General features: G+C 38.9%; 1 protein-coding gene across 4 annotated transcripts in view; it reads left to right on the forward strand.

Moving 5' to 3' along the window:
• The window catches only part of ARMH3 (armadillo like helical domain containing 3), a 175387-nt gene that overhangs the window by 8914 nt on the left and 150444 nt on the right, over positions 1-16029 (forward strand). For all 4 annotated transcript variants that reach the window (XM_087862761.1, XM_045802937.2, XM_045802938.2 and 1 more), the window contains 7 exons: positions 4014-4126; positions 7169-7225; positions 7371-7517; positions 9797-9904; positions 13948-14040; positions 14781-14855; positions 14975-15061. In XM_087862761.1, the coding sequence (XP_087718887.1) occupies positions 4025-4126; positions 7169-7225; positions 7371-7517; positions 9797-9904; positions 13948-14040; positions 14781-14855; positions 14975-15061 (669 nt within the window). In that variant the 5' untranslated portion in view covers positions 4014-4024. The remainder of the gene's footprint in view (positions 1-4013; positions 4127-7168; positions 7226-7370; positions 7518-9796; positions 9905-13947; positions 14041-14780; positions 14856-14974; positions 15062-16029) is intronic.

Genomic DNA, 16029 nt, shown 5'->3' on the forward strand with positions numbered 1-16029 from the left:
TATATACACAGAAGTGGGACTGCTGGATCATATCATAGTTTTATTTTTAATGTTTTGAGGAACTTCTATATTATTTTCTGTAGTGGCTGTACCAATTTACATTCTCAGCAGGGCACAGAGGTTCCCTTTTCTGCATATCCTTGCCACTGCTTCTTTTTACAGATTGGCAAATTGAAGCCCAGGGAAGGAAAGAAAACTAAAGGTTATATATGAGTGTATAAGAATTGGGACTAAACGGGGCGCCTGGGTGGCACAGTCGTTAAGTGTCTGCCTTCGGCTCAGGGCGTGATCCTGGCATCTCTCACACTCCCCCTGCTGTGTATGCTCTCTCACTGGCTGTCTCTCTGTCAAATAAATAAATAAAAATAAAATCTTAAAAAAAAAAAGAATTGGGACTAAAACCCAAGACGTTTTGTTTTTAGATTTTTTCCAGTTTTATTGAAAAATAATTGACATACATCAGTGTGTAAGGTGTATAGCATGATGGTTTTATTTACATATATTGTGAATTGATTACCTCAATAGGTTTTGTTAACATCCATCATCTCATATAGATACAATACCAAGACTTTTGGTAGATTAACTATTAACTCTCTGGAAATTAGAATGAATTTCTAATAAATTAACTTTCTGATACTAGAGTTGGCATATATTGTGTTCAAGAAGACAATAAATGAATAGCTAACTATAACTAGCATTTCTTGCATATTACACATTGGAAGAGTTTGGCTTTAGGTTTTAAAATCTTGGGGCACCTGGGTGGCTCAGTTGGTTAAGCATCTACCTTTGGCTCAGGTCATGGTCCCAAGGTCCTGGGATTGAGCCCCACAGCAGGCTCTCTGCTCAGCCTGCTTTTCCCTCTCCCTCTGCATGCTGCCCACCCCCACACCCCGTGCTTGTGCTCTCTCTCTCTCTTAAAAAAATAAAAATAAAATCTTGATACTTGGTTATTTTATCCTGAAGGGATGTGAAGTGATGTGCATTTAAGACGTTTGTGGCTGGATTGCCTAAAGATACTCTTAAAAAGTTGTATGACTTGAGTCTTTCAGAGAGAAGTGGTGTTGCAGGTCATGGGACCAGCAGTCCCTGAGGTTTAGGAATAAATGACTTCATTGATTTACCATTGAGTTGGGGGGATTTGAAACCATTCCTAAGTTTGATGGTAGGTGAAATTAGTATTGATATGTTGCCTGATTCTCTTTTATACTCTGCCTTTTATATCTTGTTTCTGAGAAACTGTGTTAAAGTCTAAGATGACATTTCTGTGGGATTACTGTGGCTTTGCTGTATTTGCTTCTTCGCCAGGAGGATTTAAAATCCCGGATCAACAAAGGTCATAGTGTAGTCGTAGAATGTGTCTTTCCCTTCCTCATAGTACCGTAGCATTTTCTTTGTACTTTTACTCTGTTTCTCATGATTTGCCTTGTGCCGTGGGGTTATTATGTGTCTGTCTCTGCCAGTAGATTGTGAGGTCCTTGAGGATCAGTTCTGTCGTTTCCTCTTTGTAACCCCATGTGCCTAAACTGGTGCTTTACAACATTTAGGTGTTTCTTATGTATTTGTGGTATTTCAGTGATGCTGAGAGAATCATTCAATGATATGTCTAATTCAGTCTCCTTGTTTTATGTGTACGGAAACTAGGACGCACAACGACTTACTCAGTGTCATGTAGGTGGTTAGGATGGACACCTGTATTCTATTCTCCGTTCTGCTGGTTGGTTGGTCGATTAGGCCTTGCTGCTCCTCAGCTGCTACTGGTTTTCTACAAAGAGGAGGGCTGTGAAAGAGGAGAAAAACACTGGGAGGACATAAATTACACTCCCGTTACTGATGTGCTCTACCAGTCAGATATTTTACTTTCAAATTTAAGAGTAGAGGCTTAATTTCTGAAGTCCCCCCCAAAACTTTTAGGGGTTCTGCACTTCTCTTAGTCCACCACCCTCGGAACACCTTTTCTGTGTTCCATGGGTAGAAGTGCTGGCAGGAGGAGACTCTGTGTTGTTAGTTTCCAGTCACATTTCAGACAAGCTTGGGTGGTAAATTCCAGTTGCCTCTGATGATGACAGAGAGTAATGAGATGAGGCCCTTGGCTGAATTTCCCCCTGCTTCAAATGGAGGGAGAGGGATGAAAATAATTTAACTTCTTCGGAAACTTGGTACTTTGGATTGGAATTGTTTTTTCCCTCCTCTCCTATTCCCTTTTGCTTATTAGAAAGTATTGATTCTGAAATAGGGAAAGTGAGTTTATTAGATTTGGGGTGGACATTGATTAGCTGGAACCCAATTATAAATCCTCAGAGGGGCCTGTTTGTAAACAGGTGCTTTTCACATCCAGGAACTAGTGGTTCCTGCTGTTCCCGCTAATCAGCTGGTTGAAGCTGAACACATGAAAGATCTATATCCACTAAGCTTAGAATTGCATTGCTTTTGATTTATTTTAATGAGATCCTGTTGATTTCCAATTTATTTTCTCCCGATAAGGACATCTTCCTCTTGACAACCTATTTAAAAGACACAGGAATCTTTTGAACGGAGGCTGTATTTCATGCTTTAAGACAAAGCCATGATCAATATAGTATAAATTGCCCAAAAGCATCTTCTCTTTCTCTCTGTTGTTGTTGTTGTTATTTTTTCCTTCAGTTTTCTCTGGACCATAATGGGATTTGAGGATTTAGTGAGGCCTTGATAGAGATAGGACTTAATAAAATTTTAGGTTACATCTAGGATCTTTCAGGTCCCCCCCCCACCTTATATCAGAATCAGTGATGAGCATACACTGAGCATATACCCTGAGCCAAGTGCTTATAGAAAGTGGATAAGATGTAGTCCTTGTGCTAAAGATGCTTCATATCTAGTTGGAGAAATTTTCTGTGCTTTGTGGTTTTTTTGGCTGAAAGGTAAATCTCCTTTTTGGCTATATATATTAAAGAAAGACAGTATCTGAAATATAATCTTTTATGCTATTGGATGCATCTCTTCCTCAAATAAAATTTTGATTTTGATTTGAAAGATAGCACATATTTTCCAAAAGTCATTGAACAAAATTAATTTTATTCTGCTGCTTTGGATTTGTCTGGAAGTAAAATCAGGCTCCATGTTACTGCCCATACTTGCCATTGGGTGAGATTAAGTTTCACAATTAGAGCCTAGAATTTAAGAGAGAGATAGGAATTTTGTCAACAGTAGAACGAATCTGGGAAGTGAGGGGAAATGTGTAAATCCACGGTGGAGACCTGTGGGATTTTAAGTTCTCAGTTGTAAAAAATTGAAATTCCTTGAAACAAGATGGGAAATTTGGGCGTGATTCATGGAATTACTTTTATATAGAATTGAAAAATACACTGAGGTTTAATCTGCAATAGTGTTATAAATATATATAATTAGATTTGAAGAAGTATATTGTTATATTAGGTTATTTTGAAATCAGATTTAATTTTTGTTCTTATAGCTGCTATTTTCTGCCTTGGGTCTCTTTCTAGAGGAATTTCTGAAGACAGTCAAGTGCAGTGTGATTTATGAGGCAGTGAAGGCCAAGTACTTTGCAGTGATGAGGACCTACTTACTTTGGGGAAATCAATGGAGCACATCAGTCTGCAGCACACTTCCTGCCTTAATGGTCCTAAGCTCAATCAATACTTGAAATTTAACTTCACCATCAGTCTGTGGGCAATGTGTGCTTTGCAGCCTTCCTTCCATCAACCTCAAATATATGGCCAGATCTATTATAAATGGAGCTAGTTACACTTTCCTTCTTGGTTTTGGATCTGCTGTAAGCCTTGTCTGCTGGCATGTTTTAAAGATGTAAAATGTGTTTTGCTGTAGGCCAAGTAATGATTTAAGCCTTGAAATTACCTGTTCAGGGGATGGGGTTTTGGACAGATGCACAAGATCTAGTACATGGTTGTTTATCATTTTTTCTTCTTCCTAAAAAATTTCCCATTGAGAGCTTTTCAACAGACTATCCAGCATCTTGGAGAGCATTTATAGCACTGACTGTGGCTTTCTTTTCACAGATTCTCTAACCATGGCACAGGTGGAGAAACGAGGGGGTTTGCTCCGGAAATCATCAGCCTCCAAAAAACCACTGAAGGAAAAAGTGGTGCTGATGTATGATGAGATCTTTATGGTAAGGCCAGGAGCTCTGACAATTCTACACAGCTTGACTCCTTAGTTTCTTGTTCCAAAATGAGAAATAAGCTCACCCCTGCCTGGTACCTTTCAGTTCTTCAGAGGGAGAAAGAGAGAGCAAGGGTGAGAATGAGTGTGAGCTCCCTCATGGTAGAAATTATGATCATGTATTAATTAATATAGATTGTTGTTATGTTCTTACAGATTGTTGTCATGAATTCAGTAAAACAATTGAGGGAGGAAAGCTCGGGAAGCTTTTTTTTTTCTGAATATCTTGAAGAATTGTCTTCTGTATGATCCAACGTAAGGACTCTTCTATCCTAGATGTCCCTTGAAGTTCCTTTTGGCCCTAGAATTCTATGACTCAAATATTTTTAAAACATGAACTATTGTATTCCATATCAAGTTGTTAGTGGACAGAACAGTTGCTTAGTCTGTCACATTCTCCAGCTATATAAGATAACTGACAAATTATTAGCGATTGGATTGAGGATTTCTTTGGGTCTTCATAACTGCTGATTGACCATGGTCCAAGCCTTTGTTGTGAAATCCACCATTTCAGGGAGGGTTAGAGTAATTGCATACCCTGAGGGGGTACTTGCCTTCTGAAATTTTGAACATAAGTAGTGCATATAAAACGGAATAATACTTATAAAAAGAGTTACCGTGTATTGAATTTCTACTATGTGCCTGGCATCTAAGTGCATCACTAAGTACATTAATACTGACAGGAATGCTGTAAGAATGCCATGTTTTCACGTGTGCCATGTAAAGAGAATTTTACAGATGAGTAAACTGGGGATCATTGCTGGAAGGTGATGGAGCCACGGTTTGAACCCTAGTGTTCGACTCCAGGGCCCTTACTTGTTCAACTTTGCCATGTGGCCCAGAATAAATAATGCGATCAAGTAAAACTTTTAACTCTTGGTAAGCCTTAGAGATAGAGTTTGATATGCAAAAAATTAAAATAGAATAGCACAGGTCAGTACAGGTGGTTATACAGAGAAAATGAGTGGGTACTCAGATCCTATCAGGGCTCTTTCTATGTTAAGTAAGGTTGGCATACATAGGACTGTTGATTGAGCTTTGAGGATGCGAAGTGCCAACTCCATGAGTAGTCTGAGTTTCATATATAGATTAAAAAATGACATAGAAGTGTGAGAGTCAAGGGGCGCCTGGGTGGCGCAGTTCGTTAAGCGTCCGACTCTTGGTTTCTGCTTAGGTTGTGATCTTAGAGTTGTGAGATCCTACCCTATGTTGGGCTCTGCTCTCAGCCCAGAGTCTGCTTAAGACTCTCTGTCTCTCTCTGCCCCTCCGTCCTGTGCTTTCTCTCAAATTAATAAATTAATTAAAGAAAAAGAAGTGTGAGAGTCGAAGTGTGAGTCTGACCCCTCCTAGAAGAAAGGGATAGAAAAAAATCACTAAAGGAGCACCTTATGAGAAGGCCAGAAATGTTGCTTCTCTGTGTCATTCTCAGGTAAAAATCCAGAAGAGATTCCTAGTATAGTGTTTTCTTATTAGATCAGGAGTTCTTAACTAATGAAGATACTAGTTCTTGGTAGTACTTTTATTTATTTATTTATTTTGGTAGTAATTTTGAAAGGTCAACCTGGGGGCGCCTGGGTGGCATAGCGGTTGGGCATCTGCCTTCGGCTCAGGGCGTGATCCTGGCATTATGGGATCGAGCCCCACATCAGGCTCCTCCGCTATGAGCCTGCTTCTTCCTCTCCCACTCCCCCTGCTTATGTTCCCTCTCTGGCTGGCTGTCTCTATCTCTGTTGAATAAATAAAATCTTAAAAAAAAAAAAAAAAGGTGAACCTAACGGTGGGTGATTGACCTACTGGTTTTATGTCATTAGCTTTCCTCTAAAATAGGAGTTCTCTTTTTCTTACTTTGCTCCTTAACCAGAAGCTTTTGACTCTTTAGAATTTCTGTTTGAAAATTATCGCTAAGAAGATTTGGATTTTAGTAGTATAATCTTGTTAACTTTTGGACCAATTCGAATTAAGGAAAGCGCATATTAAAAGCTCTGTACAGAGAACTAAATGCATACAGGAGGGCAGGTAGCAGCAGTCAACACAGGATGTTGTAAAACCATGGCAGTATTGCTTATGTGGTCTAGGTTCTGGCTCCTGTACTGGTGTAAGTAACTTTGTGGATCCTCTTTCCTAAAAGGAGGATACTTTTTTTTTTCTTCAGGATTTCATTTATCTATTTGAGAGAGAGAGAGAGAGGGGCAGAGAGAGTACAAGTTGGGGGAGGGGCAGAGAGAGAAGCAGACTCCTTGCTGAGGAAGGAGTCTGATGCGGTTCTCAGTCCCAGGACCCGGGGATCATGACCTGAACCGAAGGCAGACACTTAACTGACTGAGCCACCCAGGTGCCCCAGCTAAAAGGAGGATACTGATAACATCTACCATACCTGGCTCTCTGGGCCATTGTATTTCATGTATGTGAAAGGGCTTTGAAGACCCTATAGATGTGATGGGGACATATAATGTGACTGTCTTATTCAGATGGTTAGGTTCACGTCTTGCTAGAAGAGAAAGATTCGAGAGAGATTCTTTGAGCCGTTATTTAGCTTTTGGCACAGGGAATATATATCTATGCACAGTGTCTTCCATTTTGGGGAAAAAAGCCTCTAATACTATTGTTCCCTATTACAACAGTGTAGAATGACCAGGCATTTTCAAAGTTAATTTTGAGAGGCAATGTTGATTATGTGTAAGTTACCCTTTCAGATGTATTTTTTTTTTTTTTAAAGATTTATTTATTTTAGAGAGAGAGAGTGTGAGAGTGTGTGGGTGTGTGAGCTGGGGGAGGGGCAGAGGGAGAGGGAGAGAATCCCAAGGAGACTCCCCACCCAGTGCCGAAGAACCCAAGGTGGGGCTTGATCCTACCACCCTGAGATCATGACCTGAGGTGAAACCAAGAGTTGGACGCTCAACCAGCTGAGCCACCCAGGCACCCCCTTTCAGATGTATTCTTAATGCTTCAATGTTAACTGGGGATATTGAACCTGCTTATTTTCTGGTTTCAGACAGAGGACCCCAGTAAGTGCAGTCCTCGATTTTGGGAGGAGCTTTTCCTCATGAAGGTAAACTTGATGATATCTCTGGATTTTCCTGGTAACTGAAATGCCTTCTCATATGTTCTAGGTGCTACACTAAAAATGCGCTGACATTAAATACAATTCACTAAAAATGTTCCTAAAAATTATGCCCTTACTGTTTCCTTGGTAGGTGAATTTGGAGTACCTAGAAGGCAAGCTGGAATCTCTTGATGGTGAGGAGTTAATGAAGATCAAGGATAATATTAATTGCTTATTTCAACACTGCATCCAGGCTCTGGGAGAGGAACATCCGATTCGAGTTGTCAATGCATTGCAGGTACAAAGTTGGGAGACTGGGGAAGTCTTGTTTAATAGGGGAAAGGAATTGTAACACATGTGTCGGGACCTGAAGAACCTAAAATTGCCCTTAGGTATGAAGTTTTTTGTTTTTTTTTCCTTTAAATCATAAACATCTGTTCCATGTTTGTTTAGCCATCTTCCTTGTTAAACAAATTGACACTTATACTAGTAATCTTGTCCACTTGTATAATTCGATCTAATGCCAAAGCAGATTGACAGAATTCTTGTGATTATTTGAGGAAAGGAAGAGATAGTGGGGAAGCTATGAGTCAGGGATAATTAGTCTACAGCAAAAATCAGAAGAGATTCTTAATACAGTATTTTCTCACTACATCAGGAGTTCTTAATCTGAGGTTTCAGAGGGTCCTTGACTCCCGACAGTTATATGTAATATTTTATGTGCATGTGTACATTTTTTCTGAAAAGAGAGCTTTCATCAGATTCTCAAAAGGCTCTGTAACTTAGAAAACATTAAAAATCGTCGTTCTTTACGCTAAGTGGCATGATCACTGACTAATTAATTTTTTTTTTAAAGATTTTATTTATTTATTAGACAGAGATAGAGACAGCCAGCGAGAGAGGGAACACAAGCAGGGGGAGTGGGAGAGGAAGAAGCAGGCTCCCAGCGGAGGAGCCTGATGTGGGGCTCGATCCCATAATGCCAGGATCATGCCCTGAGCCGAAGGCAGACGCTTAACTGCTGTGCCACCCAGGCGCCCCTAATTAATTATTTCTTGAATGACTGTTATGTGCCAAACATTGGGTTGATGTGGATACATTATAGGCTTCTTGAGAGCAAAGACTTTGATAGTTTCATTCAGTACTTTGTTCCTGGCATGTAGAAGAGTGCCTGGTAAATACTCAGCACTTTATTTATTTATTTATTTAATATTTTTATTTATTTATTTGACTGACAGAGAGAGTGAGCGCACAGGCAGGGGGAGCAGCAGGCAGAGAGACAAGGAGAAGCAGGCTTCCTGCTGAGCAAGGAGCCTGATGTAGGGCTCAATCCCAGGACCCTGGGATCATGATCTGAGCTGAAGGCAGCCAATCAACTGACTGAGTCACTCAGGCGCCCTTACTCAGCACTTTAGAAGTAAATTTTTATTGAATGAATGATGGGCAAAATTTCTAAAGTTTATAGTACAGTAGCTCCAGTGTAGACTAGATCAGACTGAATAGCTAGGCAGTGATTGCCAGGCTTAGAATATGAAGAATCCATGACAGCATAAAAGATTTTATTGGAACTTTTGATAGGTTGGGTTTAAATTTCTAACTTACTAGTTGGGTAAAGCACTTTGTGAGCCCCAGTTTTCTCATCTGTAGATTGTAGAAATTACCTAATGAGCTGATGTCCCTGAAAGAAGGATCATGCATTTTGGGCATCGCAGTTGTAGGGACTCACTGAAAACTGAAATGAAAGTTGGAAATTATACTTCCTGTAATTTCAGTGACTCACTGTGGGGTCACGAATGGTAAACTGTTTTTAGATCAGTGGAAATTAATTGGCATTAAGTCACTTGGTGACCCATAAAAATATAGTACATTATTATAATGGCTTACGTTATTATAATGAGACTTGTTAAGCTTTAACAAAGTTTCAGGCACTATTCTTGGAGCATTAACAAAGTTCCAGGGACTATTCCAATTGCTTTATGGTGTTAATTCACATAGTTCTCACAATATCTCTAAGAGATGGGTGCTTTTATTGTCATTCCCATTTTATAGATGAAAAAACCGAGGCACTGAAAAGTTAATTTGTCTGGGGTTACACAGCTGGTCAGTAGTGGATGGGGATTGTAAAGAATTTAAGTTTTGAAGCTATTGGTTGTTATCATATGGACTGAAATAACTTTTGTAGTTATTAAAAAATACTAAAAGTTATGAATTATAATGTAAATACTAGAATTAATTTTAAATAAAGGAAAGTTCTACCAGTCCCATGACTCAAACTCAAAAACTGTTTTTATTTTTGAATTCACCTTCCAGTTTTTGTCTGCAGTGCAGTTTTTGAAAAGAGGATGATGGCGAAGAAACAGCAAAAAAAAGAGGATGACAATAGTTTCAATTGCTATTCCTCTTTTAATTTCTGGATTTTGTGCACAGTAAGGCTGTTTTGGAGCTGAGAGTGATAGAGCAATTGAATGTCAGCTGTGTAGGAGGCAGTTCTGAGGTTGCAGTGTGAGGCGACAGATCCAGTGCCCTTCACGTTTGAGACTTCTCTCTACAAAAGAATTCTTTCTCTGATCTCTGCAGACCTTGTGTGCACTCATTCGAGGAGTCCATCAAAAGAATAAATCTACCTCTGGGTTTGACATTATCAACATGCTGATGGGCTTTGACAAGGCAGAGTTGTGCATGAAGGTGAGGCATAAGTTGCAGATGTGCCTGTGGATGGCTGCTTCTGACAGCTGTTCATGGATATACCATCTGCAGACAGTCAATGTGCTAGAAGATTTGCACTCAGGTAGATATAAATGGTTGAATTTGTTCTTGAATTTGAATATTTTTGTTTTACAGATTTGGTTTGTCTGAATAAAGGAAAAGTTGAAATTCAAATTTGAATTAAAGTATCCTTCCCCTGCAGGATAAAGATTGAGCAGTTTATTTTTTGATTTCTATCATGTGGTCATATATTCTTAAAGACGCTTATGAACTCAAATAAAATGTAACAAGGGAAATATAATATACAAGGGTAACTTTAGTTCTAAACTGAAGTTTTCTTATTTAACACAATGACTTTATCGGAATTTTTATTTCTGTTGTTTGACACTTTTTAAACATAACAGCTTTATTGATAGATAATTCACATATACAGTTCACCCTTTTAAAGTGTAATAATTCAGTGGGTTTCTTTTGCTTTTTTTTTTTTTTTTGAGAGCTTATTTTTAAGTAATCTCTACCCCCAATGTGGGGCTCGAACTCACAACCCAGAGATCAAGAGTCATGTGCTTCACTGACTGAGCCAGCCAGGCTTCCCTCATTCAGTGGTTTTTAGTATATCCACGGAGTTATATAACCACCACCGCTGTTAATTTTGGAACGTTTTTATCGCTCCAAAAAGAACACATGTACCCATTAGGAGTCATTCTCCATTCTCTCCAGCCCCTGGCAACTGTTAATCCACTTTATGTCTCTCTTGGTTTACCTATTCTGGACATCTCATAGAAATGGAATTATATGGGGTCCTCTGTGTCTGGCTTTTTGCACTTAGCGTAATGTTTTCAGGGTTCATCCACGTTGTAGCATGTGTCAGTACTTCATTTCCTTTTTTTGGCAGATTAATATTTCATTGTATGAATGTACCGCATCATTTTATTCATTCATCAGTTGATAGATAGATGGGATAATTCAACATTTTGGCTATTATGAACAAGGCTGCTGTGAACATTCATGAACAAGTTTTTATGGGGATGGAGGTTTTCAGTTCTCTTGGGAATATACCTAGGAGGAGAATTGCTAGGTCATATGGTAACTCTATACTTAACATTTCAAGGAACTTCTAAATTGTTTTCCAAAGTTGAGCTACCATTTTACATTTCCATCAGCAATGTATAAGGGTTCTAATTTTTCCACATCCTTGTCAACAGTTGTTTTTTGTCTCTTTTATATATATATATATATATTTGGAGAAATGTCTATTCAAATCCTTTGCTGATTTCTAGATTGAGTTGTCTTTTTATTGCTGAGTTGTAGGAGTTCTTTATATATTTTGGCTATAAGTCACTTATCAGCTATCTGATTTATAGTATTTGACACTATCTTGAATGAAGGTTGTTTATAATATGAACTTTGAAGAATTAGTCTTCTGTCACTCACTAAATTTAAAATAATCTATTTGACAAAGAATCCTTATAGTGATTAGGTTATTTTAAAAAATGTTGTGAATATACAATTATAAATACATGAAGACTTAGTACCTGGAGTTAGTTTTTAATTCTCTCCTATACAGTTCATATATATATATTTATGGTGGTTAAATCCCAGATCTCTCTCATTCTCATAGTTCTCACTGTTGCGTATATGCTGCTGATTACTAAGTCTCAATTTTTTGCCTTAACATCCTGTCATGACACTCAGAGTTGTATACTCGATAAGCAGTTTGCTGAATATATCCACTCACACATCCCTAAAGTAACTCTTGCTTGACATGTACAAAATGTTTTCCCTTCATCTGTTTTTTTTCATTCATTCCCCATCAGAATGGGCTCACCTGTTGTCTCAGTAACCCAAGCCAAAAACTTAGGAGTCATTCTTGACTCTTCCCCTCATCTTGCATATCCAGACGATCACCAGGATCAGCCAATTTTTTTTTTAAAGATTTTATTTATTCATTTGACACAGAGAGACAGCCAGCGAGAGAGGGAACACAAGCAGGGGGAGTGGGAGAGGAAGAAGCAGGCTCCCAGCGAAGGAGCCCGACGTGGGGCTCGATCCCAGGACCATGGGATCATGCCCTGAGCCAAAGGCAGACGCTTAACGACTGAGCCACCCAGGCGCCCCAGGATCAGCTAATTTTGCCTCGGTTCATATTTCTCATACCTTTCTTTCCTTTTTTCCCCCTACCGCCAATGTCCCTATTATCTCTCACCTGAACTATTGCAGTGATGCCTTCATTCATTCTTTTGACAACGTTGGTTGGCTCTGATGTGCCAGGCACTGGGGAGACAGAGGCAACGAAGACATGGCAACTTCCTCAGAAAATTGATAGATTAGTTCTCATTTGCCTCCCTCCCTCCAGGCTTGCCATCTTTAAATCTGTCATCCACACTGATACCACAGTGATGTATCTTACGCTCAAATCTTTCTTGCTTAAAACCCTTCATTAGTTTCCCATCACTAATGGGTTAAAGACCAAACTCCCTAGCTAGCCTTATACAGCTTTCGTGATCTGCTCCCTATTTATTTTTCCAGTCTCCACTCTCACCACTATACCTCACTCTGTACTTCCATAATAATAAACTATTTGTATTCCAACTCCACACCAGGGCCATTCCATTCTTCATGTGTCTTTGTTTTTTTTTTTTTTTTTTTTTTTTTAAAGATTTTATTTATTTATTCGACAGAGATAGAGACAGCCAGCGAGAGAGGGAACACAAGCAGGGGGAGTGGGAGAGGAAGAAGCAGGCTCCTTGCGGAGGAGCCTGATGTGGGGCTCGATCCCGTAACGCCAGGATCACGCCCTGAGCCGAAGGCAGACGCTTAACCGCTGTGCCACCCAGGCGCCCCCTTCATGTGTCTTTGATCATGATATTGCCTGTCTAGAATTCTTTTCCTCTTCAAGGTTTAATTAATTCCTACTGATTTTTCAAAATATAACCCACCACTGAGGAATCCTGGAATAGGTGACTTCTGAGCTAATTCCCCTTCTCCATGTATATTTCTGTCATAGTAACCATTAAATTAAAACTGCTTGCTTAATAAAACTGATGGATCACTGACCTCTACCTCTGAAACTAACAATACATTATATGTTAATTAACTGAATTTGAATAAAAATTTTTTTAAAAAGGAAAAAAAAAACCTGTTTGCTTTTGCTTGTTTTTCTCTTCCAATAGACTAAAAATGCCTTGAGAGCAAGGGTCATTTTCTTATTTTTTTCTTGAATTCTTTGAAAGCGCAATATTTAGCATATAGTAGACCCTCACTATATATTTGTTGAAGTAGCTTATTTAGTGAACCTTCACTTGAGCTTCCAGCATGCTAAATCCTAGTGTTCATTTATTCTCCTCCTTCATTTAATGTAAAATATTTCTTTTCTTGTTCCTTCTGCTGTAGCGTGTGAGGGTTTCATCTTTTGATTAAATTGGGTCTGACAGCTGATTGTTAGTACAAGTGATATACTCCAGTCACATTGTCCAGTAGAATCAGCCAGAGTGGACACAGCTAGCTTTGTTGGATAGTGTATATGACCAGTGATAGCCAGTAGTGATATTATGGCTTTGTTGTTTGTTCAGGGTGCCTGCATTAAATGATATACTTTATCTGTAGTTATTTAACCATTATTAATCTTTAACCACTTATTTTCTTAATTTAATTGAATTAATTTTGTTTAGTTTATTATGTATTGATTTTAATTTATTATTTAACTGCTATTAGCCTTTTAACAATTTGCTTCATTCTAATCTAAAGGCTTATATAAGGACGACAGGCTGCAAACACTTGGTAAAGTGATGAAATCTTTATTGTTCTGTGCAGTTGTTCTAAAGCATTTTTCCCCAGATAGCTACACTTTGAAGCCTTCCCTTTCTTTGTCCAATCTTGCAAGGCCTAGGCCTAAGGGAATCATATGGTTGCTTCATTGTATGTTATACGACTGACCCTGTGTAACATAACCCAGAGTTGGACAAAGACACAGTAGAGATGTTATTTGGTATGTTTTAATACTTAATGGATCTCTTTCTCAGAACTTGATGGAGAGTTTGGATTCATTGCTTTGTGCGGAAGGTTCTGAAAGTCTGAAGAGTTTATGTCTGAAACTTCTCCTTTGCTTAGTGACTGTAAGTGACCCATCTATATGATTCTCTATCAAGGGTATTATCAAGAGCAGGGGCAAGCTTATTTGAATATTTGAGCCTTTAGTTAGAAAGGAAAAGAGAAAAAAAAAATCTCTGCTGGGGCATCATATCATTCCAGGGCATGTGAATATGTAGAAGGAAGTGAATTGAATGGGCTTTCACTTCCTGGAAGCTGCTCTTTGGAGCAATTGCTGGCATTTTTAGCCTGCAGGGTACATGATATTTATCCCTTTAGAGGTACCATTCCTTGAGATTTCTTGTCTTCTGGATTGTCAGATTTGCCCTTCTCACCAGCTCTTATCTGGAGACAGTTTTGGTGATTCTATTTTTATTTGTTCTGATTTTGACATAACTGGAAGCTGGCCTGTACCTTCTAGTGGGAGGAGGGCAGGGTGTTGTTTATAGACTTCAGGCAGTTGTCTTTCCCTGCCATCACTCAGACTTCTGGATCGTAAACTTCTTTCTTTGCATTTGAGAGTGAAACCCAAGAAACTATTAAGTAAATGCTTACGTGAGGACGTGACAGAAACAATGAGAAGTTCAGAGATTTGGGAAGTTTTAATTTACTAATTTCTTACTTGGTAGCTTCAGGGGAGCTTATTAAAGGTGTCTAGTTAGAGTGTCTTAACATTTCTGATTCTCTTAGATGGTAGGAGAGGAGATATACTTGAGATACCAGAGTGCCTCAGTATAGACTTTAAAAAGCCTTTTATTGCATTCAGGTGACAGATAACATCAGCCAGAACACTATCCTAGAGTATGTAATGATCAACAGCATATTTGAAGCAATTTTACAGGTAGGTCAATTCCCCCGACACGTCTTTCTCTTTTGGGTAAACCACCTCCTCAAATCTTCTCTGTTTGCACACCTAGGGACTAGAAGTTAGCACTCATTCACTTGTGGTTCTTGTTACAGATACTCTCTCACCCCCCAAGTCGCAGGGAGCATGGGTATGATGCTGTTGTCCTCTTGGCTTTGTTGGTGAACTATAGAAAATATGAGGTAGGTGGGCCCCTTAATGGACAGTTAAAATCTTTCTATAATCTTCCTAAATAAGGCCACTCCTAGGGGACTTTGTTACTTCGTTTAATGTAGAAGACATGTTTTTGGTAAATGGTATATAGATTAATTTTGATTAATCAAATTCTAAAACTTCTATATTAAATGCTTGGGGCAGAGGATATACTCATTTAAAGAAATCCTGTGGTGCAACTTCTAATAAAGTGAGTAACTATCCCTTAATGTAGTGGTTCCCAAACCTAGCTTATTAGAATCACCTAGGAACTTTTCAAAAAGAAGAAATTTGTGGGCTTTACTTTGGACACACTGAATCTGAGTCTCTTGGGGATGGGAACTGGGAATCTCTTTTTTTTTTTTTCTATTTGATTCCCCTGTTGAATATGATGATTAGCCAGGATTGGGAACCACTGACCTAATACATTTGTTTTGAAAGATTGGACTTTTGTATATGGATTTCCATATGTGGTCCACTTGTGTAAGTACCACCGTTGGTCTGGGAACTCTGTCTGATTTAAATGGAAAATTGAAGACAGAGCCGTATCCATGTCAGTTCTGGAGTACTCTTTGTTTCCGAATTAATCAGGGACAGATTTATAGGTTTTTGAGATGAAGAGCAGAACTCAGAGATTTATACTTGGTTTCATGCCTCTGCTTGAGTCTTCTCAAAAGGCAGAATACACAGAAAAAGAAGGAGGGCCCTTAAGGAAGACCCGGGGCCTCACTGGGGATGGCTTTGGAGGAATAGGGAGCATTTGGCACTGAGTCCTGGATACTCGGAGTACTTTACTGAACCCAGAAGTCAGGAACTGCATTGAGGCAACCTGACTTTCTTCACTTAGCAAGTAGCAGTGGTATGAGAAATGGGCCAGCTTGAGGGAGGCTCTTCATTTCTGATCTTCTGGATCTTCACTTAGAGATTTCTTTCTTTTTTTAGAGGTTTTTTTATATTT

Source organism: Ursus americanus, chromosome 6, assembly GCF_024610735.1.
Source record: "Ursus americanus isolate L20-20 chromosome 6, mUrsAme1.1.p, whole genome shotgun sequence".
NCBI lineage: Eukaryota > Metazoa > Chordata > Mammalia > Carnivora > Ursidae > Ursus > Ursus americanus.